This window comes from Bactrocera dorsalis, chromosome 2 (assembly GCF_023373825.1).
Source record: "Bactrocera dorsalis isolate Fly_Bdor chromosome 2, ASM2337382v1, whole genome shotgun sequence".
NCBI classification, from domain to species: Eukaryota; Metazoa; Arthropoda; class Insecta; order Diptera; family Tephritidae; genus Bactrocera; species Bactrocera dorsalis.
The window spans coordinates 96,955,777-96,978,180 of NC_064304.1; the positions used below are offsets into that span (position 1 = coordinate 96,955,777).

The 22,404-nt window shown below is 30.8% G+C and overlaps 2 protein-coding genes across 5 annotated transcripts; one reads left to right on the forward strand and one right to left on the reverse strand.

Moving 5' to 3' along the window:
* Positions 1-8,680: 8,680 nt before the first annotated feature.
* On the reverse strand, positions 8,681-20,031 carry LOC105231647 (vitellogenin-A2). Of its 2 annotated transcripts, XM_011213066.4 has the most exons (3): positions 19,239-20,031; positions 18,889-19,130; positions 8,681-16,919 (listed from the first exon to the last, which is right to left on the reverse strand). In XM_011213066.4, the coding sequence occupies exon 3, from the start codon at positions 16,292-16,294 to the stop codon at positions 15,332-15,334; it is 963 nt and encodes a 320-aa protein (XP_011211368.1). In that variant the 5' UTR covers positions 16,295-16,919; positions 18,889-19,130; positions 19,239-20,031; the 3' UTR covers positions 8,681-15,331. The 2 variants fall into 2 exon arrangements, with proteins under 2 accessions (XP_011211368.1, XP_011211367.1); XM_011213065.4 differs by having other exon boundaries at positions 18,889-20,031.
* Positions 20,032-20,728: 697 nt separating this feature from the next.
* Positions 20,729-21,857, forward strand: LOC105231646 (uncharacterized). Of its 3 annotated transcripts, none has more exons than XM_029552597.2 (2): positions 20,729-21,026; positions 21,085-21,857. In XM_029552597.2, the coding sequence occupies exons 1-2, from the start codon at positions 20,858-20,860 to the stop codon at positions 21,816-21,818; spliced, it is 903 nt and encodes a 300-aa protein (XP_029408457.2). In that variant the 5' UTR covers positions 20,729-20,857; the 3' UTR covers positions 21,819-21,857. The 3 variants fall into 3 exon arrangements, 2 of the variants coding, with proteins under 2 accessions (XP_029408457.2, XP_011211366.2); XM_011213064.4 differs by having other exon boundaries at positions 20,730-21,026; positions 21,109-21,857; XR_007421830.1 differs by having other exon boundaries at positions 20,853-21,053; positions 21,109-21,373.
* The last annotated feature ends 547 nt before the right edge of the window (positions 21,858-22,404 follow it).

Here is a 22,404-nt window from a genome sequence, read left to right on the forward strand (position 1 = left end):
AGTCACAATCGTGTTAGAATGTGACGGTGCATTGAAGTGGTAAGAGTCTTACATTGACACGCTCCATAAGCAAAATATTAACAAAAAATTTTTGCGAGTGAGATGTTGAGATCCACTGCTATTTCTCTGTTACCACCACGATGATGTTAAAGCACTGTTACTTTGACCAAATTTTATCGTCATTCAATGAGATGAATGAACGACTCGATTTAGGCAAGTTTTCGATGGCTTTCGAACTTCACTGAATGCTTTGTGCCAATTAATTGCTTTTGTTCGTGATAAAATAGACTCTGCACAACACTTCTCTAACATTTTCCACGATTCCGTAGCCATAGTGCTATAGGAAACACAAAATTCCAAGCCAAGTCCTTGTTCAACATATAGAGATCAAGGTAGGTAGTTATGTAGGTAGGACTGCAGCCCTGCTGTCTATCGGGCTCAATTAGCACTTGATGTGCCATTTTGATACACTATTCGTAGAACCTTCTGTATTTGCTATTACGTTTCACCTTCTCTTTCAAACCATTTTGAGGTGTCGATGAAACTAAAGGGTGATTTTTTAAGAGCTTGATAACTTTTTTTAAAAAAAAAACGCATAAAATTTGCAAAATCTCATCGGTTCTTTATTTGAAACGTTAGATTGGTTCATGACATTTACTTTTTGAAGATAATTTCATTTAAATGTTGACCGCGGCTGCGTCTTAGGTGGTCCATTCGGAAAGTCCAATTTTGGGCAACTTTTTCGAGCATTTCGGCCGGAATAGCCCGAATTTCTTCGGAAATGTTGTCTTCCAAAGCTGGAATAGTTGCTGGCTTATTTCTGTAGACTTTAGACTTGACGTAGCCCCACAAAAAATAGTCTAAAGGCGTTAAATCGCATGATCTTGGTGGCCAACTTACGGGTCCATTTCTTGAGATGAATTGTTGTCCGAAGTTTTCCCTCAAAATGGCCATAGAATCGCGAGCTGTGTGGCATGTAGCGCCATCTTGTTGAAACCACATGTCAACCAAGTTCAGTTCTTCCATTTTTGGCAACAAAAAGTTTGTTAGCATCGAACGATAGCGATCGCCATTCACCGTAACGTTGCGTCCAACAGCATCTTTGAAAAAATACGGTCCAATGATTCCACCAGCGTACAAACCACACCAAACAGTGCATTTTTCGGGATGCATGGGCAGTTCTTGAACGGCTTCTGGTTGCTCTTCACCCCAAATGCGGCAATTTTGCTTATTTACGTAGCCGTTCAACCAGAAATGAGCCTCATCGCTGAACAAAATTTGTCGCGAAACACATTTCGAACCGAACACTGATTTTGGTATGTAATAAAATTCAATGATTTGCAAGCGTTGCTCGTTAGTAAGTCTATTCATGATGAAATGTCAAAGCATACTGAGCATCTTTCTCTTTGACACCATGTCTGAAATCCCACGTGATCTGTCAAATACTAATGCATGAAAATCCTAACCTCAAAAAAATCACCCGTTACTTACTTACTTACTACGTGTCTGATATGCTTTTAGTAGAAATGCATTCAAGATTTGGTGCTTGATGGATTCCAAGTGTTTTGTGTCGGATCTGTGCTAGAGCTGGACATTCGCAGAGAAAGTGGAGAATTGTTTCCTTGTTCACTGTTACTCCGCAGCCTCGGCAGATGTCGTTGTAGGGCATACCCATTTTGGACGCATGTTCCCCAAATGGCCAGTGCCCTGTTGTGGTAGCTGTTACTACTATAACTATACACGAACATCACCAAAGGATTCTACTAATTTCTAATCTAGAAAAAATATTTTTACTGATTCAGCTTGTGCGCTCAATTTTGATCTTGTGTATAACTAAATATGTAAAATATTTCCAATCCTAAATATTCGCTAAAAAATTAAATGTTTACCTGCTCAATATTACTCCATATCCTTTAATGATAATCAGCAGAAACGGCCAAGGGTCCTTCATAGTACGCGATCGCATTAAAAAATGCGTTTTATCTCTCTTTCTGCTCTTCATCTCATATCTGCTTTGTGTGCACCTATTTTATTAGGCCAAACTTTTAATCTCTTTGTTTATATATTTGGGGATTTTGGGAAGGATATCGGAATGATTGCTGAGCATTTCCAGCTAGCAACTCTCGGATGGGGTAAGGAAGTGGAAAAAGACAAGGAAGGGATTTATAGGGTTTATTCTTTAAGTTAATTTTTTGTTTTTTTTTTTTTTTATTACTTTGTTTCCATTTCAATTCTTAATTTGCTTAGAACTTCGTTAAAATCATTTTCCTCAAAGAATTTATTATGCAAATGCATACAATTTCACTTTAAAAACTCGGGCGGATAATTTTACGAAATTTGATTTTTTGTTTATCCATTTTAGTGTTAGTTGCTTTTTTTAAATTAGTCAGATTTTTTTGGGAATGGTGGGATATATACGTACGTACATACATATATGTAACTGTTTTTAGGTGTCTTGCTATCATTTATGAAAATTATAACTGTATGTATTTATGTATGTACTTGTGTTATGTATTATGACTATTTTCCATTATCAACATACCTTTAACCATATACTACATTGTCTTCAAAGTTCATTATTCATTATTTTGTATGCGCTCAGTTTGATAAGCTTAAATATGTTTTGTTTTGTTTTTTTTTTTTTATATACATATATGTAGTTCTTTGTGATTTAAAAAATATACTTAAGGCATACTTTATTTAGGAAAGACGTGAGAAGAACTATGCTTTTTATTGTTACAGTGTTTTCCTCTTGTACACATAGTCCGTTGGTTAATTGTTTTTTCGTTTTTATACGTAAATATGTATGTAAGTATGTAAACTACAAGTGAGTTTGGGTTGGAATTCTGCTGAAGTTACAAAATACATATTCATACATAAATTTTACGCCCATTTACGAATGTATGTATGTATGTATGTACATATGTGAGCATGTGCATATATATTAATATGTACTTGTTTTCTAATACAAAAATACATATTCATGCATTAATTTATTGTAAGTATATATGCAGTGAACAAGAGAGAGTGGGAGCGTTCGGTGAAAATTCATTATGGGCCTACAGTTTTCAGTGGGCCCGGTGCTGTGCAACAATTTTTTGCAGATTTATTTCACCAACGAGTCACTACAATCATTGCCGGGGCCTGCTTCCTTCTCAACGGACCTGTATGCATGGTTATAATGCATAATATGTAAACCGTTACTATAACTACATATGTATGTAGATCTTGTTGGCAAGCACCAACAGCATGTATGTACATATGTATATACACAGGTGAATTTTTTATATTTGTTCTACAGAAGTATATTGTTAAGTATGTCCTTTTTTGAGCAGGATTTGTAGACTTTCATTTTTTCTATGGATTATTGCATTTCAACTTTAAGTTTCAGTTAACTATTTCCTTGTATGTATGTACGGCCGTTGTAGCTAAAGTGTTTATTTACTTTAAGGTACTGCTTAAGATTTTTTGTACCGCTTTTTGAAGCTTTCATATCAATAAGTAAATGCTTTCACATACATACATACATATATACATATGAATAGAGTTATATATTATATCCATGCATACATTTGGGGCACAATAGACCTTAGGTCATGGTGCAATCCTCATTTACTTATCTTACACATTTGAAAATATTAGAATGGCATAATTTTTAACACAGGTTTCGAAAAGCAATTTACCCAACTACCCACATACATACATATGTATGTACATACACTCAACTAAAATTTTATAAATACATATGCGCGTAAGCAGTTTTAATTCAAGTTTAATGTGTAGCTTTGTTATCTTAGTAAATGCAATTTTATTTTAGAATAATTTCATCGTTCTCCCTTCTTTTTGATGTTCATGTGTTTTTCGATGCAGATGTGTTGGCATTCGGTTAGCAAATGCATATTCATATATACTATATATATTTATATATATTTTATATGGTATACATATATAAATTTCTATGCACATGCTATGTGTTGTGGTTCCACCTACTGTGCCACATTTATGAGTATTCCGTTGATTGATTTTTACTTTCCTTCCATGCCATTATCCAAAATTTATGATATTTTACATAAAATTGATTTAATTATTACAAACGTACATGCATTTCATTACTTTTTATCCCACTTCTAACTTTACTTGTATATAATATGTATATACATACTATGTGTGTCATGACATACACTTAATTGTTAATGATTAAAATTTTTCCATGTATCTATTTTACGATATTTTTTTAAATTTTTGTTTCTGTGCTTGTCACATTTAGTTCCAAATTGGCTGCTTCACGTTTACACATTTTTACGTTGACTACATGACGAGTTATATATTTATATTTGTATTCATACTGCCTTAAAATTAGTTATTTGTATTGTTTTAATACTTGCGTATGTATGTTTTTATAATTTCCTCTTTATAGATTTTTTTATATTTAGAAAGAAAAATATATATATATATATGTGTAACAAATTTCTTTACTTACGTATACATATATATTATTTTGTATTATATATCATACTGCTTTATGCAAATGTATGTCTAACTTTCACTATCATTTTAAAATGTTGACTCGTTTTCAATTTTCCATTTGCATTATTGCATTTGTATGTGTTATTTATTAAAAACTATTTTTAAGTTTGCCTCAATTACAAATCAAATGACCACTTTCTAAAGAATTAAAGGATTCAAAGTTGTAATTGCACAAAAACCACAGCTCATATTATTGTTATTATTGTTGTAGTGGCATAAAACAACCCTGAAGCAATTTGGAGAAATACTGCCGAGTCGACAGTATTTAATGGAAAAAAATCGTGTCTGTTCCGGTTCCGTAGACCCCATTGTCGTGGAAACGACGCAATTTTTAAAATTATACATCGGTTTTTTAATACTTCACAGTAAAATTAGGGAATGCACTAATTCTATGGCTTGAATGACTGAGTTATCATCATAAAATGCTCTTTTCACGTTCATTTTCAGTTTTCGAAATAGATAATAGTCACATGGTAATTGATCAGTCCTATACTGATGGCTGATGAGAGAATAATTTCTTCATCAAAAATCGTTCACACAAATCTACAGTTAAAATTGCCAACATTCTCATAGTAAAATTTGTATCGATACCAATGATTTAACCAATGCCACCATAGATATTATAATTTTTTTGTCGTCAATAAAATCCTCACGACTCAACGAATTTTTGTTCAAGTTTAACATAAAATTGTATTTTTGCTCTTTGTAAAAAGGAAACAATCTTTTATTGAAAACGCTGTAACTTAAACATCTGTCTGTCATTCGAGGATGAAGTTAGCTGCGTTTGAAAGAGAATGAATGCATTTTTTTAATGCTGCAACTTTTCAACAGATAACGCTGCATGTTTTATGACTTAAATAAAGTTTAGTGATTTTTAGGGCACATCTTGTGTGTGCAAATTTTTGTATAAAAATAGCTAATGCTGGCATCAAATTGGTTATTTGCACAAACGGTTCAAACTTTGTTTTAAGTTTAAATAGATAAGCTAGCATTGCCGTCTGTAACATTCCTATTAATGTTTTATATGATTTATACGACTTTTCTTCACAATCAGATCAACTTACACGCTATAAGGCCCTATAAATTATAACACATATGCACATACATATGTATACAATATATACACATATGTACATATTTGAAATGTTCAAAACTTAAAAATCACTTACATATATACCACTTTCACAAAAGCTTTTTGTAGTTACGTTTTTTTTTAGAAGTTTTCTTTTAAATTCTTCTAGCCGCTTGTCGTCGAATTGTAAATCACTTAATATGCCTTTTTCAGTAGGAACACTTGTGCTTTATAGTAAATCGGAGTTGCTGTTTCAGTGAATTATATTGACGAATTGTGTACGCACTTTTCTACATAAGTACATTTGTATGTATGTATGTACAAATGTTACAAGTATATTGTGTGAAGATTGTTCTGAGTAAAACTGGGTAAGGATCCCAATCGTCATTTGGTTCGCAATTGAAGCCAACACTTGTTACACTAATGCAATATCTGCTGGAATTCGTTTTTTTTTTTCATTTTGTTTAAATAAATATACATAATTGCATACATATATACACTTGTATCTTTAACTCTTATCATATTTATATCATTTCACTAAGAATACATAAGTTGAAAATATGTATGTATGTATATTTTTGTTTGTTGCAGCTAATCCCCTCTTCGCTTTTTCTGCAGCGCACAAATCAGTAATTAAATGAAGGAAACCAGAAAAAGAAGACAGCTACGCATTCCACACTTGGCACGCATTGGCTTTTTGACGAAACCTTCATTTATTGATCATTCAAAATTGTAAAATTGCTCAATTTGCATTTGTTTCAAAAGCGTTTTTCGCGACTTAGCATCTTTTTGCTATCAAGCTGTGCGGGAAATTGATCTCATTCAAATGTTTAACCAAATAATTAGATAAATTTGTCTTTAAGTATTCATCTTTTATAAAACTCGAATTAAATATTGCATTATTTTCTAAACTATGAAATAAAATAGACTTAAATGCAAATCTAGCAAACTCAATTAATTATTTTTTCGAAAGTACACAAACATTTATAATGCCACAGATCAAGATATCGACTAGTTTTTCATACAGTATAGCAGGACACATTTTACTTAAGTATGTATGTATATTATGAATTCAAATACAAAAATCACAGAGAATTATAACTCTAATGCATTAACTGTTATTTTCTTATCACTTATTCTTATTATTTTTTTATTTATATGCCATTAGGTATCTTTTTATGTTTTCATTTTGCGTTAATGGTGTTTTCTTTCGTTTTTTTTTTTTTTAATTTTTATTTTGTTTCTTTGTGTTTGTAGTTGTTGGTAATTCGCTGATTCATTCGCCCAGCATTACGGAATTAGTTATGACGCGCATAAACTTACGTTACGCGTAACGTTTAATGGATGGCATTATTAAACTTTCCGTTTTTGTAATATATTCATACAATATTTGCGCATACGTAATACGCACATACTGTTCAACTATAAATGGATTTGTTAATGTGTTCTTAATTTTTAAATGACCTTTGCGGAACATGTAATTTATAAAACCTTTGTTTAGCAATTTGACATACATACATATGTGCATATGTAAGCATGTTTATACTAACCTCTTTACTTAAGTACAAATGCAATACAATTATTGGTGTTTGAGTTGTAGTGATTTTGTCTTTGTATTGTTTTCAGGTTTCCCTAAAATTTAGCATTTGTTTTTTTTTTTTTTATTTATTTTTTATTCAAGTGTACCATAGGTATGTGTTGCCGCTGTTAGTTCAAATTTTTAATTTACTTTTTCTAGTTTAAAAACACACAATTTTATGAAGAGTGCATATCATTTCATTCGAAATGCTACATTCAAATTAGTGATCTGAAAAACATAAAAATGCATATTTAAGTACATACATATGTACATATATGCTTACACATCTAACACATCCATATGTATAAGCATATACGCACATTTGTACATGTTCAAACATACATACATGTTATATGTATTAGCATACGGTGATAGTTCTATTTCATAAAGTTATATTTTTTGTAATTACTTTGACTCCAAAACCGTTTTATTCGTTCTCACAATTATTTCAAAACAAGTTTCGATATGTTTTCAACTGCTGCTACAGACGTTTAATGTGTTCTTGTCAGTGACAATGCAAAGCAGCATAGTTTCCAGTTAAAAATACATTACATAAGCCTGTTTCATGACAACTCTATCTTTCCATTTCTTTTCATTTATTTTGTATCTTTTATGTAAACTAAATTATGTGCTACTCTTCCATATATTCAAACTTGCTTTTGACGTTTCCAACAATGCACCAAAATAACATTTCAAGTACGGTATGACACAGTAATTATTTGTAAAGTATTCGTTTCAGTTTGATTAAAGATGGAAATTGCTATTCTAAGTGATAATATGGTGTGAATCAGTGGCCACAGCATTATGGATATTTTTAAATTTTATGTTATTTGGTTATAGCCATTTTTTTATTTTCTCATCTCATTTTTAGTTTCCGCATAGTCCTTAGCAGTAGATTTAAAAATTTGACAATTTGTAAAAATATGCATTTTACCATTAATAAAACAAATTTCGACGCAAGTTTCAGATTTTAAAAATGTCAACGCAAATTTTTCTGGCGCTTAGCCAAATCCAAAAGCGTGTGTTTTTTTCACCTGATTGTTGTGATATTCGAACGCAAACTCTCGGTGCTTTTTGTGACAATGCAGGAAATCTTGGCACTCGATATTCGATTATGATAACTGTTCAATAACTCTTCATCGTTGACGCTGGTAATATACAAAACGCTATAAATGTGCTGTCTCATTAAAAAATTGAAAAATTAAAACACAAAAATTTTTGGTTCATTGTACAAATGTAAAATTGGAAAATTTTTACATATTGTACAACTTTTTATTTGTATATAATCGGTTTTTAATTTTATTGTTTTTGTTTTTGGATGAATCGGGTGTTTAAAAAGAAAAAAATAACAGATTTGATTTTTGGCAATTACTATTCGTTTGTGGGTTTTAAAAATTGGTGTTGAATTAATCGCATAGATTAAATAAAAAAAAATACAATTTACATATTTTTTGAATAATTTTACATTTTTTTTGGTTTTTTACTGCACAAAAATGTGCAATAAAATTTTTTTTATTTTCTTTTTAACTTTTTCATTTTCATTAAATAATTTCAGTTGTTACAATTTTGTTGTTTTGTTTTGCCATTTTTACACACATGATTCGTTTGTTTGTTACATATAATGTTCACTGACAATCAGATTTAAATTTTCTTGTACATATTTATTAAAAAGAAAACTTGACTTGGCTTGTATTATGGATCTGCTGAATTATCATAACATTTGTATTTTCCGTAAATTTTCAAAACAAAAAAGAAACCACAAATAAAAATATAGGGGAAAATTTACATGTGAAGCTAAATATAGGAAAGTTTGCAATCAATAGTTAACTGTATGTTAAAATGTCTTATATTACAACCGAAATTAGAAAATTAAATATCTTTCATTTTTATATAATATGGAACAAAGATTAAACGGTCCAATTGACCCAACTGTGATTTCATGATTGAAGCGATCTAAGTTCTAAATAATTTTATCACACAAAATTGCATATTTTGTATTTATTTATTCCTCAAAACGTAAAGGGTTCGTGTAAGAGAACATTTTGCATTTAAACGAAGTTGAGACAAAGCGTAGGATATACATAATAAAATATTTGAAACGAATATGCGAAAAAATCGTAATTTTATTTAAGTTTGAAAGAATAAAATGTTAAATGACTTCTATACATTTTGAACTTAAGTGGAATTATGCTGGCATTAACGTTTTCAAAAGTGTTACAATGTTTATAGCTCGCCGCTACTCAACTTTCGTTATTATAAACACGAAGTTCAAACTTTTCTTCCCCGGTTACGTTCTCTTGGTTGTTTTGCTCTTTTGGAAGAATAAATTCTTTTTTTTTTTTGATGAAAACTTTTTGAAATTTTACTTTTTTTTATTATTTTTTATATAAAATTTTTAGCACATAAAATGTGCATGATCGATGAAGTTGAGCATTTCACATGTCAAACCGTTCAGAAAAATCCGAACGTTGTGTTGCTGCTCCAGCGCAAAAATAATAATGCATATTCAAATTAAAAAAAAAATTAAATTAAAATAATAAAGAAATAATATTCGAGCATATTTTGGCAATACACTCCGCCTACACCTCACTTTTTCCACGAAGCACTTATTTAGTTGCGCTAATTTCATTTTTATCGTTTATATTTTCAGGCTTCGTTATCAAACACTTCTACAAACACATACAAGCATTGAAAATGCATACAAAAAATCGGATGTTAGGTATTATAAATGTATGTGTGGAGGTGTACTTGAAGGTTTGTATAAAAGGTGTTTTACTTTTTGTTTTTTTTTTATTTATTATAATTAATGTTTGTATTGGTGTGTATGTTTCATTTAGTTTTTAATTTTCTTGTATTATTTTTAAATTTTTGCAGTAATTTTCACTTATCAAGTCTTCATTAAAGCTTTTGCGTAACTTCAAACCATACGTTACTAAACAATAAATTAATTATGCCTGCTCACTACTCGATTTTCAACTCCTTAATCACAACATATATTTAATAACTGGGTAAAACTTCACCTACATACATACATACATATGTAGCTAGCACATTCTAATTTCTTTGAGAAATTTCTTGTACGAGAAATTTTAAATGGCATAAAATTAAAGTGAAATATGATAAATAAAACAGTTAAGTGCAATGAACTTGATTTTGTTGGTACTATAAAACATGCATTTCTTAAAACTCTCTAAAAACTGACAAAAGGAATATTCAACACGATTTTGACTCTGAATTTGCATATTTAATACTTTCATAAAATATATATTTAAGCACTGTTACTGCAAAGCAATACACATACACACATTATGAAAATTAAAATTCTATCGTAAATACTACAATAAGACATTCGTGATGTGCTCCTTCAATAGCAAGATTTTGTACTAGACGGTGTTTACCTTATTTAAAAAAAAATATTAAAATAAAAATTTCTATAATTTTCTTTTTCTCGTTATCCAGCAATATTGGGCACACAGTACAAATGTCGAATTTTAATGTTGAATGAAAATCACTAGCATAAAACTTTAATTAACGGTTTAAGTGTATGTGAAGCATTGTAAGTATTTTATGATGCTATTAAAGAGGGGAGTAGGGTTTTTAAATAAATGTTTGGATTTTTTTTTACTTAAATGAATGCATCAAACCTGAAGAAGACTGTGTCAAAATCGGTTGGAGACAATTGACGAAGTTATTACAACTTTAATGCCTGTCTTATAAACGTTTTACAACAGATTTCAAAACTTTAAAGCATTAAAAAAAAACAAAGTCTTCAAAATATCTGCAGAGTTCGTGTTCCACATAATTTACGAGATAACGGCTGAAGAGTTTATTTAATTTCTTAATATTTGTAATTTTTTGGAAATTTAAGGGAATATTAATTAGAATATCAAATTATAACGTACCACTGATATTCAAAAATAGATTTTATAAACTTTTTCATAAGAAAAAATCATTAAAATGGACTTTGTTTTACAAAATATAACCCTACTCCCCCCTTTGCGGAATTCGGTTTGTCTACTATGTATGCAGGTTGAGTCTGAGTAGCAAGAAAATACGCTTGTTTTTATTTTACTTACATTTAAAAATGCAATTCGCTTAACTTCACCAATGTCTACGCGTGTGTGTGTGTGTGTGTAAATTTTGTGGTGTTCATAAGATACATTTTTATCACACAATTGTTTGTAAGCATTTGCTGTTGGATTGCTGGAGTTAAGCTGTAGACACGGATCGTAAGCGTTTACATAGACTAAAAAAATAAACTAGGATTACATAAATAAAAATATTGATTGCGTTCAAATATCACGGCTGTACTTTCAATAGATTGAGGCAAAATCGTAAGAAGCTTGGCATAAACATTAATTTAAATGCGTATATACGAAAAATATGTCATCCGTATATGAACAGGCTAAAGTTTAAAATATGTATGTATAACTTTTGCTTATTTTTTTTTTGTTTTTGTTTAGTTTACATAGCCGTTTTCACAGTTAAAGATAAGTTTAGCAATCACACAATATCATATTAATATATCAATTGCCTGTGGCTTTTGCTTTTGCTCTGAAAAGGTCTATATATGTGCAATGTGTACTAATGATTTACACAAAATAAAAATGTACATTTGGTAAAGAAAATCTTAAAATGCAAATTCAATCTGTTTTACATACACATATGTACTTAAGGATTATTTGGGTTTATGTGCGGATATAATTTTCTGCCAACCAAAAATAATTTATTTTTTATGTATTCAAAACATACAATATACATATACATATCTACAATTGTATGTTAAAAATTAACAAATTTGTGTAGTTTATTTATCGCACACCCATCAACTGGTCACATGACTATTGTTTATAATTTTCATTGTTCAACTAAGATTCGTTTTCATATTACATTGTGCGCTTTCAATAACTTAATATTTGTTGATTCTTTCTGGCTTCTTCCTAGAAGAAGTCGGAGAAAAACGTCCAATTTTTATATTACTATCATTACAGATTACTTGTGGAGTTCAACAATTATATTGTATGTTCACACAGGTGTCATATACAATTTCATATTTGTAACAAAAAGTAAGCAAAATACAATATATTCAATACATACTAACATACGTATATAGCATCACAAAATTCAAATTACCATTTAAGATTGCAACTAACATTTGCATCATATTCACAAAAATTGGCAACAGCAGTTCAGATTTAATAAGTTTTGTTTACAACGACTCTCAAAGCATTCTTTTTATTTCCCCATGCGCGCATACGACATTGTCCAATGAAACCTCTTCTCTCCACATATCTACAGATCTAGATGGTTTGCTTTACAATCATGCGCACGTGTGATAAGAAGAATGCTTCGAAGCCGTTCAAACAAGAACCATTTTTAAGCATATCTTTTATACACACATATTTATTATTATAATTTTCTTAATAGTAAATCGGACTTTGTTGTACCGTATTGCCGGCAAATGCTTAATAATCCATCACAATTTAATTTGATATAAATCAGTTATCAGACAGTTACAACTGTCTGGTATCCCCCCCAAAAAAAAAATTATTATGAACTAAAAAAACAAGGTACTGGGCTTAAGTGCTCCTCTCTAGCTGCAAACAATCACTCATCAGGATACTGTTTTAAGGCAGTTGTAATCAATTTACACTTAAAATTTTCATCGTAGAAGCAGTTACGTTCTTCTTTAAATTATTTCCAATGAATATTTAGATTTTTATTTTTTTTACAATTTTTCACATTTTTAATGGCCAAACTTGTTATATGAAAATATACATATAAACACCGGTTATTAACAATTTTTACTTGCATTAACGACTAGCTTTCATTGAAAATTGCTTTTTTTTAGCTTCAGTAAGCTATTAATTTGATGACTGACATTTTATTACATATGTATGCATGTTTACTCTTCTCTTGCACTTCTTAATGTAAATACATAGATGTGTACGCCAGAGCGTACAGAATTGAATGAAATGATGTTTGCTAGGTTCTGGGATCTTTGAACAACTGTAAATGTACATTTATTTGAGGAACAGTTCTTCAAAATTGCATTACTTGGCAGGCGTCTTTTACAAAAATTGTGTTTTGTAATAATAAATTAAAGTGCATTTTTGTATTGGACCTTGCGGTCGTTTGGTTTTTGTCTTTTATCTATTGTTGTATTTATGATTTGTACATTGCTTGATGTTGGAAAAGTATCATCAAACATTTTAAAATTTACAATTTCTATTTTAAAATTTGTTAACATTTATCTTTGGGGTTTAGTTTTGTCATTTCTGCAAATACTTTTCAGCATGTTATTTCGCTAATACAAATTTTCAAAATGTTAACGTTCTTATAATTACATTGAGAAACATTCTCAATTTTTTTGTTTTAATATAATACAAATTATTACCTACAGTACAGTCCAGACGACTTATGTAAATACATATTAAGTAATGAAATTATACAGTTTCTATGAAAGATGCTGAAGTAAAAGTTAGAAAACTATAAATAAATATAACTATATTATTTAAATTACAATTATATTTAAATGTAAAGTACAAAAACGTAACATCCGCGCCAAAACTTTCAAATTTTAGGTTTTTTTAAGTAATTTGATTTAAATAGTCACATTTTATATGTAGAAGTATGTACATATGAGAATGCATTTCAAGTCAAAATCGTGTTGGTTACAAAGAGCTACTTTTATTTACTTTCGTTTTCAATTTTTTATTATTTATTTAAAATAAACGAAATCAAATACTAGCATAGAACAAATCCCCTGAATCAAAAATATAGAAAAGTTAAAGATATCGGAACTTGATGTGTTGGCGCAAGTGCAACGCTTAATTGTACAAGGGTACTAGCTGTAAAATTACAAATTTTTACAATTAATTTGTTTCACAAATTTAAAGTTATAAATTGTTAAAATTTAATACAAATAATGAGAATCTTGTTGTTTTATGGTAAGTAAAATAAATTTTGGCATATGTTACAAAAAATGATTTTATATTGACTGCCGCCATTGCTGAACATATCCCCCACTCGATGAATGCTTTCATGCTATATATCTAATATCGCTGCTGATTGTGATTTTATGTTAATATCTTTATTGGTTCACATGTCTGCAGCTGCAACTGCTGTTGTCCTGGTTATCTGAAGGTGTGACGCAAGGTCATTCCGCATTATTTAGGCGCACGCGTAAGGTCACAGCTTAAATGGTTTTTTTCTCGTTGTTAATTTTTATTGCTTTTATTGCATTTTGTTTACGTTTGTTTTTGTTTGTATTATAATAACGCGCAACTATTTTTGTTTTCTTTGGTGGGTTGATGGAATTTATTATTTCAAAATTGATATTTTTAGTGTCACTGCCAGTTGCAAACAACAGGAAAAACAGAATTCACAAAGTTTTTTAATTGTAATTATTATACATTATTTGTGGCGGATTATATTATCTAATTTTCCACTGTGTTGTTTGTTGTTTTTGATTCTGTTTTCAGTGTCGTATAGATGTGTAATTTACACTGAATTGAAAACGCGCGGCTTTCGATTTATATTTTAAAATTTTCTTACACCTTTAATAGTTACAACTTAAAGCAAACAAAAAAAAATATTTGTACAGTTTCTTTTACAAGAATTGTGAATTTACTACATTTTTGAATTTTGAAAGTTTACATTTCCGTTATCAAATTGCGTTTTATTTGTTTTTGTTTGTTCAATCAGTTTATATATTAAAATTAAATATTTCATTTTATTACTTGAGATCACAAGCTGTTGTTATTTGTGTCGTAATTTGCGTTAATACGCAAATATTGTATTTTCCACGTACATTTATATTAGTTTAGATTTTTGTTTAAATTTGTATCACACCATTTACTAGATTGCAAATTTGTTATCTACTAATTTCCAGGTCAGTAAATTGTAAATATTATTATATGAATTATTTGAAATGTTTGCGATGTTAATTTTGATTTAATATTTGTTTGCAGCGCACTCATACATAGTTCATTGCGAATATCACATTTTGCATTCGTGCGTTTAACATATGTGTAACTCAGTTTTCTTATCAATTTTATGATTTGTTTTTTAATATATTTATTTGATGATCGCTAGATAAATGGTGAATTAATTTATACTGCTGTACGGATTCTATTCGGAGTGCGTAGCGGTTATGATTGCACATTTAACAACAACTTCAAGTTGTGCGTGTCGAAATCGTCGAGCAAATTACGCTTCGAATGCTTAACAACGTGGCCACCACAGGTATGTGCATCAGCTGCCAGTGCTGGGTTGCGCGCTGTCGTTACACTGTGTAGACCGGGTCCAGCACTGCTGGTTGCTTTATGTTCTGCCTTGCCCAGGGTCCAATGCTGCGGTGGTTTTGGTAATGCTGTAGGCGACGGGGCATCAAAGCATTTGCTGCCAGCGAAATGCGTCAACGCAGTAGGCAAAGCCAGTTGTGTTGGCGATATCTTCCCAAATAATGGGCTACTAATCATTGCGAATTTTGCGCGAGTCTTGCGACCAGCACTGCTGCTGTTGCTATTAATTGCAATGGGATTTTCACCGCCACCTAATATAACAGCTGGCGATTGACGGGCTTGTTGCTGCTGGAAGTGAGGTGATTTTTGACCATCACTCAACTTATGAGCGCTACCTCCACGTCTGCCACCATGATGCGATTGGTAATGATTATTATTATTACTAAAGAAAACTGCGCTTTCTGTGCCACTTGAAAGCGGTGGCGAATCGCGTTGCTGATGTTGTTGATTTTGCTGCTGTTTACGCTGCTGTTGCTTACGTTGACGCGACGAATTGTTTCCACTGCCAAACCCACTAGAACCCAGCGAGGAATCACTACTCGTAGATGAGGTGGAAGCACCCGATGACATTTCACAACCGGGTGGTGAAGAACTTAAAACTTGTTGTTGGTAATAGGATTGGTAATTGGTACTGCTAGCAATACTGTTGGAATGTGCAGTTACATTTAAAGTAGTTGTCGGTGTGTTGCGGCTCACATTACCAACTCCACCTACATTTGATATTTTTTTCAAGCGAATTGTCGTCGCATCTGCGGCTGCGGTTGTTGTCATTTTAAAATTATTACTAACGCTATTGTGCGAGTATGTCATTTTAAGATATTCAGCGTTCCTTTCCTTCCTTAAAGCAGCTCTTTTTTATTTATTTTTCTTATCTAATTTTTGTATTAATTTTACGCACTGTTTTGCCTCTTAAATTTTTTGTGTTTAAAGTAATGCTTATTTTTTAAATATCACACACAATAAAATCAACGTTAATTTGAGTTTATCCGTTTACAAAGTTTGCAGTTCTTGGCTCTTTTGTTGTCAATTTAAGTAGAAAATCTATTTACATGCGGCACTGTTGTCTGATTGAATATTTGCCTGCATTCCCAAAGCTTTTCTCCCTTTTGTCAGCATCAAACTCACCGTTCTTCCGTCTGCTTCTTCCTGTGTTTATTCTTAATTTTTATGTTATTCTCTTTCTATGTTTTCCTCCTTATTTACATTTACATACATATAGTTATTATATATATTGCTATGTATAAACATATACATAAATTTTATATATAATTTTGTTTTGTATTGATAATCAGTCTGTTGATTTTTCCGGTTTGTTTTAAGCTTTTTTTAGCTATTTTATTCATAAGCTTACGCTTCTTCGTCTTCTTCGTATCTTAGTCCTTCTGTATGATCCTTCCGTTCGTGGATGGCTCCGGCGGTACATCTAGTTAGGGTCCTGAAACAAAATTAATACCAAATGAAACCTAAATTAAAATATATACATATACTATAAAATTGTCATCAGGATCTTTTTTTTAATTTTCAATTCATTAAATAGTTTTATAGAGAATGTAGTGTTGGTTAGGTAGGGGTTGGTTTATTAAAATAAACCAACCCTCGACCCCCTAGAGCCCCTATAGACCTGTAGGGAGCCCTATGAAAATGACCAAAAATCAGTGTTTTTGCTCATTTTTCCATACAAACTGAAACCAATGCAACCCAGCCAACATTTTTGTATGGTATATTGAAATTATTGAAATCGTTAAGAAATATAAAGCCTTAATTTGTTTTATACTAAAATTTGTAAAATAATGCTTCACCGGGATTTCCTCCACAGTATTTTAGCATTTCATCCCTTTCTGCATTGGCTGCCTTCGGCCGCGCTTTAATCAAATAACCCTGGTCGGTCCAACACCGGGGTGTATCAATTTTTTTTTCGCATAGAACTCCTTTTGGCGTAGGCGGCCTTCGGCCGCGCTTCAAAAAAAAATAACCCTGGTTGGTCCAACACCGGGGTGTATCAATTTTTTCGCATAGAACATCTTTTTGGGTGGGCGGCCTTCGGCCGCGCTTTAAAAAAATAACCCTGGCCGGTCCAACACCGGCTACGCCATCCACAGTATTTTAGCATTGAACACCTTTTCGCGTTCACTTCATACATTTATTGCTAACTGGGTTTAATTTATTCCCTTTTGTTCGTGCTTTCTCGGCAATTTGACAGTTCAAATTAAGCAGTCATTTTGGTTTATCGCATTGTTGAACTCAATGCAGAAAAAGGTGTATTTTATTTAAAGATTTACATAGAAATTAACAATCAAAAGTAATTAAAAACATTACTAGTGGTTTTTATAATTCATAAGTAATACATATATGTGCGTGAAAATGTATCCATAATTAGTTTGGTACAATGCACAACAGATGAAAATACACTAGCATATATTGAGAAATTTGCAAAAAAATAGCATTTTTTAAAGTGAATTTTTGGAAAAATTTGTGAACCGATTTTTATGAAATATGTTTTAAAATAAAGTTCAATAATTTAAGCATACATGCGTGTTTAAAATTTTCAATTTGGTTCTCTCGTTTAGGTACAGTAAGCCAAAATTAACCGGCGCGATACTAAACCCAACCCTTTATCTCTTTCACTTTATTCATACAAAATCTGAATGCTTGCATGCAAACAAAAAATAAGTATTACAATATTTAAATACTTGGCAAACGAATAAAAATATATAAAAAGGAAAGATTCTATTATCAATGCAAAATTCACAAACGTGTGATGGGCAATCGCTATCAGAATTTCCTTTCTCTTGATAAACCCCAACCAGGCTTATTTTTTGAAAAAGTGGACAAATTCAGCCAATGCAATTCTACACAACAAACCAAGCATGTGTCTTTTTTCATGTCATGCGAGTATAACCTGGTTAAATAGTATGTACTTTAAATGATCGAATTCTTCAACTTTATCCCTGGACGTGCGTGCTTTAATAACCAATTCGACTAACAATCATCTTGTTTCCTAACAGCAGCAAACAAATCAGGGAATGTAGCGATTAACTAATAAATATTGGTCAAATAACTACAAAAAATGGCTCCATAGAGAGTAAATAAATAATACGTCTTGAAATTTCTTAAACCTTTCATTATTTGTATTGCTTTTTTAGTCGAGGTCGACTTTTGAAAGGAGAGGGCACCACGAAAAAGGAAGTAATTTTTGGGAAGAACGCTAACATGACAGATGAGAATGACATTCTGAATAATATTTAAATACATAAAAAAAATACAAAGTGCAACGTTGTCACTTTTCTCAGATTGCCTTTTGTAACATAGATTTTGCTGACTTATTTAGAGAAAAAGTAATACTTTCAAGCCAAAATATTTAAAAAATTGTATTCTACATAAATTAGTGGTGTAAATTTACTTACTTTTCGCTTAGTAAACCTTTTCACAGCACTCTTCTTATTGGCTAAAGCACTGCAATCTTGCCACTTAACGAAGCTCTAGTTTCTCATGAACTGACGATTTGATTCACTATTTCTCTCACTCTGTCATGTACGATATTCCGCTGTGTCTTCGATAAAGTCGTATTTTTCTTATACATGTGTATAAGTATTTCTTTCGTATACGAATGCAAAATGGCAGACAATTAACGATTTTCTTTATTTCCCTAAAATAGGATTATCAAGCCAAATTTTCTTATTCCAGACACTTTTCTCCTTCGTACGCAATATGGAATTGGTATTTCCGTTAAGATATGTTTAATTTGCACAATTACCGAAAATCGTTTCCACTTTATTTTTGCCTTTGTAAAGGAGCCCCGACGCAATTACCACTTATTGTTTTGATTTTCACTTAAAATCTGGCTTTATAATTCACCAATTTTTAACTGAGATAAACAAGCAAAACGATCCGTTATTTGAACTTTTATTTTTTTTTTTTTTAGCTTAATCTAGTAGAATCAAGAGTAATGTACATTCTTTTCACATACAACACACCGATATTTTCAACTCCTTAACCACACAAGGTCTACCGTTACTCGGACAATTGCCGAAGAAACTGATTTCCGAGTATTGATATCTTGTTAATAAATTTTCACTTATGTTTTAGCGATTTGTACGGATGATTTATTTGCAACAAAAATTTATTTTCTATTGCAATTGGTTTTATATAAGGTAAATTCAATATAACACTATAGTTTAATGGCCTTTACAATGCGTTTGTCATCACTTTTGTATATTAAATGCCGTCTCGTTTTCGTTTCACATTCCAACTTCTGTCGACACGTTACACCAAAAACGGCAATTTTAAGACAATAGCGATGATCTATTTAACTTGAATTATTTCAGAATTGAAATAGTATCAATCGTTGCACTTTTGAATTATTAAAGATATCACTTTCGCCAATTAGTTTACAATCAACTTTTTTCAACCAATTGGTTACTGCGCGTCGCAAACGATTTTTAGTTTTGGAACTTCAAATGCCTTTCGCTTGTGTGGTTTCCGTGTTTTCCACGCCTTCTCTCAACTTAACGTCAACACAACTCTATGATAACTTAAATTTCGAATGGCATACCAGCTCTTTTAAACACATTCTCTGAAAAATGTACTTATTTATTAGGGTATTTTTAAAGACCACCAATCAAGTCACCACTATATACAAAAAATAAGGGGATTTTCGCGGGCTAGAGGAAATTTTCGTTGAACAGAACTACTAAAAAGCAATCTATTTATCTCTTTTTAACATATTAAATGAAAGGAATTTCGTTTCGTTTTTAAAAACGGGTAAGGAGGACAGCTATTTCGTCTAAACCTGTTCGAAATCAACAGAGTTGCACGAAACTTAATACTAACAAGACACTATAATTGGTAATTGTTCAGTAGAGCAATTTTACTGAAAACATGGTCCCATTTTGTTGAAAAATATCTCAAATTTTTTGTTTTTAAATCGACTTCAACAGTAAATAGGCCGCATGCGGTTAAATCCAATTAATTAATTAATGTAATAGTCGGTATACGCAGTAATTATTTTCGTAAATGTAATTATGTTATATATCTTGTTCTACAAATTTATTCTGCTATGAATTTGAAAATATTTTATGATAACTGTGATAAAGAAAAGACTAGTTTCATTCATACGGTGTTTTATCTTATTGAACTAAATTCCCAAAATGACAACAAATTGGTTAAAATACTGTTTTCATTCATAAAAAAGGCGTATGAAACAAGCTCTTTTTAAAATGTAATGTGTAAACCTGTAGTTTAACTCGGTGGCAACATTAAAGAAGTTCTCTTTTGTTTGACAAGTGTTTTTCTCTGTTTATAAATAATAAAACTTAAATCGTAAATGCGAAAAAAATTATATGAAGTTTCTAAAAGAATTTAAAATATAGCAAGATGTTGGATGGATCTGAAATGATAATATTTACTGAGAAGTTGATCGAAGAGATTAAACATTTCCCTGTTTTATATGACAGAAAATTAATGCGAGCAAAGGACAAGATCGATAAGGAGGAAGCATGGATATCACTAACAGATCGGCTACCCACAAATTTAGGAATTAAAGGTGCTCCTTTTATTTGATATATAAAAAGTAATAGTAATATTATGCATAAAAACATTAGTTATTCCAAAAATTTGTTTTTCAGTTGACGATACCAAGAAAAGATGGAAAACACTAAAAGATTGTTATTCGAAATATCTTCGTAGTTTTAGAACGAGCAATAGATTTGAAGCCCGATATCAATCATGGCGATGGTCGGAGCAGATGGAGTTTTTTAAACCATTTATGTTACACAATGATAGATACGATGGTGATCAAGACACAATGCGAAACAAAGCGAAAAAAAGAAATTACGACAGAAGATTGAATGACTACCAAACACACATTGTTAAAAATAATTTAAAAAGTCGTACAAAACTAGATATAAGTAAAGAAGTGTATGTTAAAAGTTCACACTTCAATAAGACGCAGAGTCCAAGTAGCGAAATTAAAGGCGATATAGACGAAGTCGATGAGGAAGCTTATCAAGCTATTGCCAACGCAGTATCAGATTATGGAAACACATCAGGTGGTTGGGATGAACTAATGGATGAACCTGATAATGAAGAAATGCTCTATAATTCAACTTCAAAAAGCATAACATCAGTGGACCATGACAAATACATAGACCCTTTGGGGGGAAGAACTTTTGATGGCATAGATCTGACCTTTCTGGGATATGCCAGTAGCATCAAGAAACTCTCACCTCGCAGACAATCTATTATCAAATTTGCGGTTGCAAAGTTGATAATGCGAGAGGAGTTAGCACAACAAAATGATAATGAAAATCATTATTTACATAATGCAACAACATAAAATATCGAATTAAATAAAATATTGTGTTTGATACTTATATATTAGTTTTTCAAATATGAATTAGATGAATGAAGGAATTTTGACATGATACAGTAAATACAAATAAATAACTTATTAGAGTTAGTGATACTCAAGTCAGGCAGGCAGGCCAGGCTGGCAAAGAAATTTTATTCAACGCAATTATTCGTTAAATTGTAAATGTATCGAAAGGATAAGGATATCAATCTTTTTAGATGTGTCAATACTACATATCGTTTTATTCATATCTACATATACATACATATGCACATATGTAACTCGCAGTTGTAGAAAAAACTAGCAGAATCGTAAATGGTTAAACTTTGACTTTTAATTAAATATAAAATATATATATATATACACTTACATAAATATAAAATTTGTAGATTTCATACTCACCTGACGTTAAAAGAATAAAGGTTTTAATTTTTTTTAGACTTGTTTTCATTTTTTAGACTTTTTTAATTTTTTTTAAACTTTTTTAATTTTTTTTAGACTTTTTTAATTTTTTTTTAACTTTTTTTAACTTTTTTAATTTTTTTTTTGGTTTTTAAATTAACGCATCATA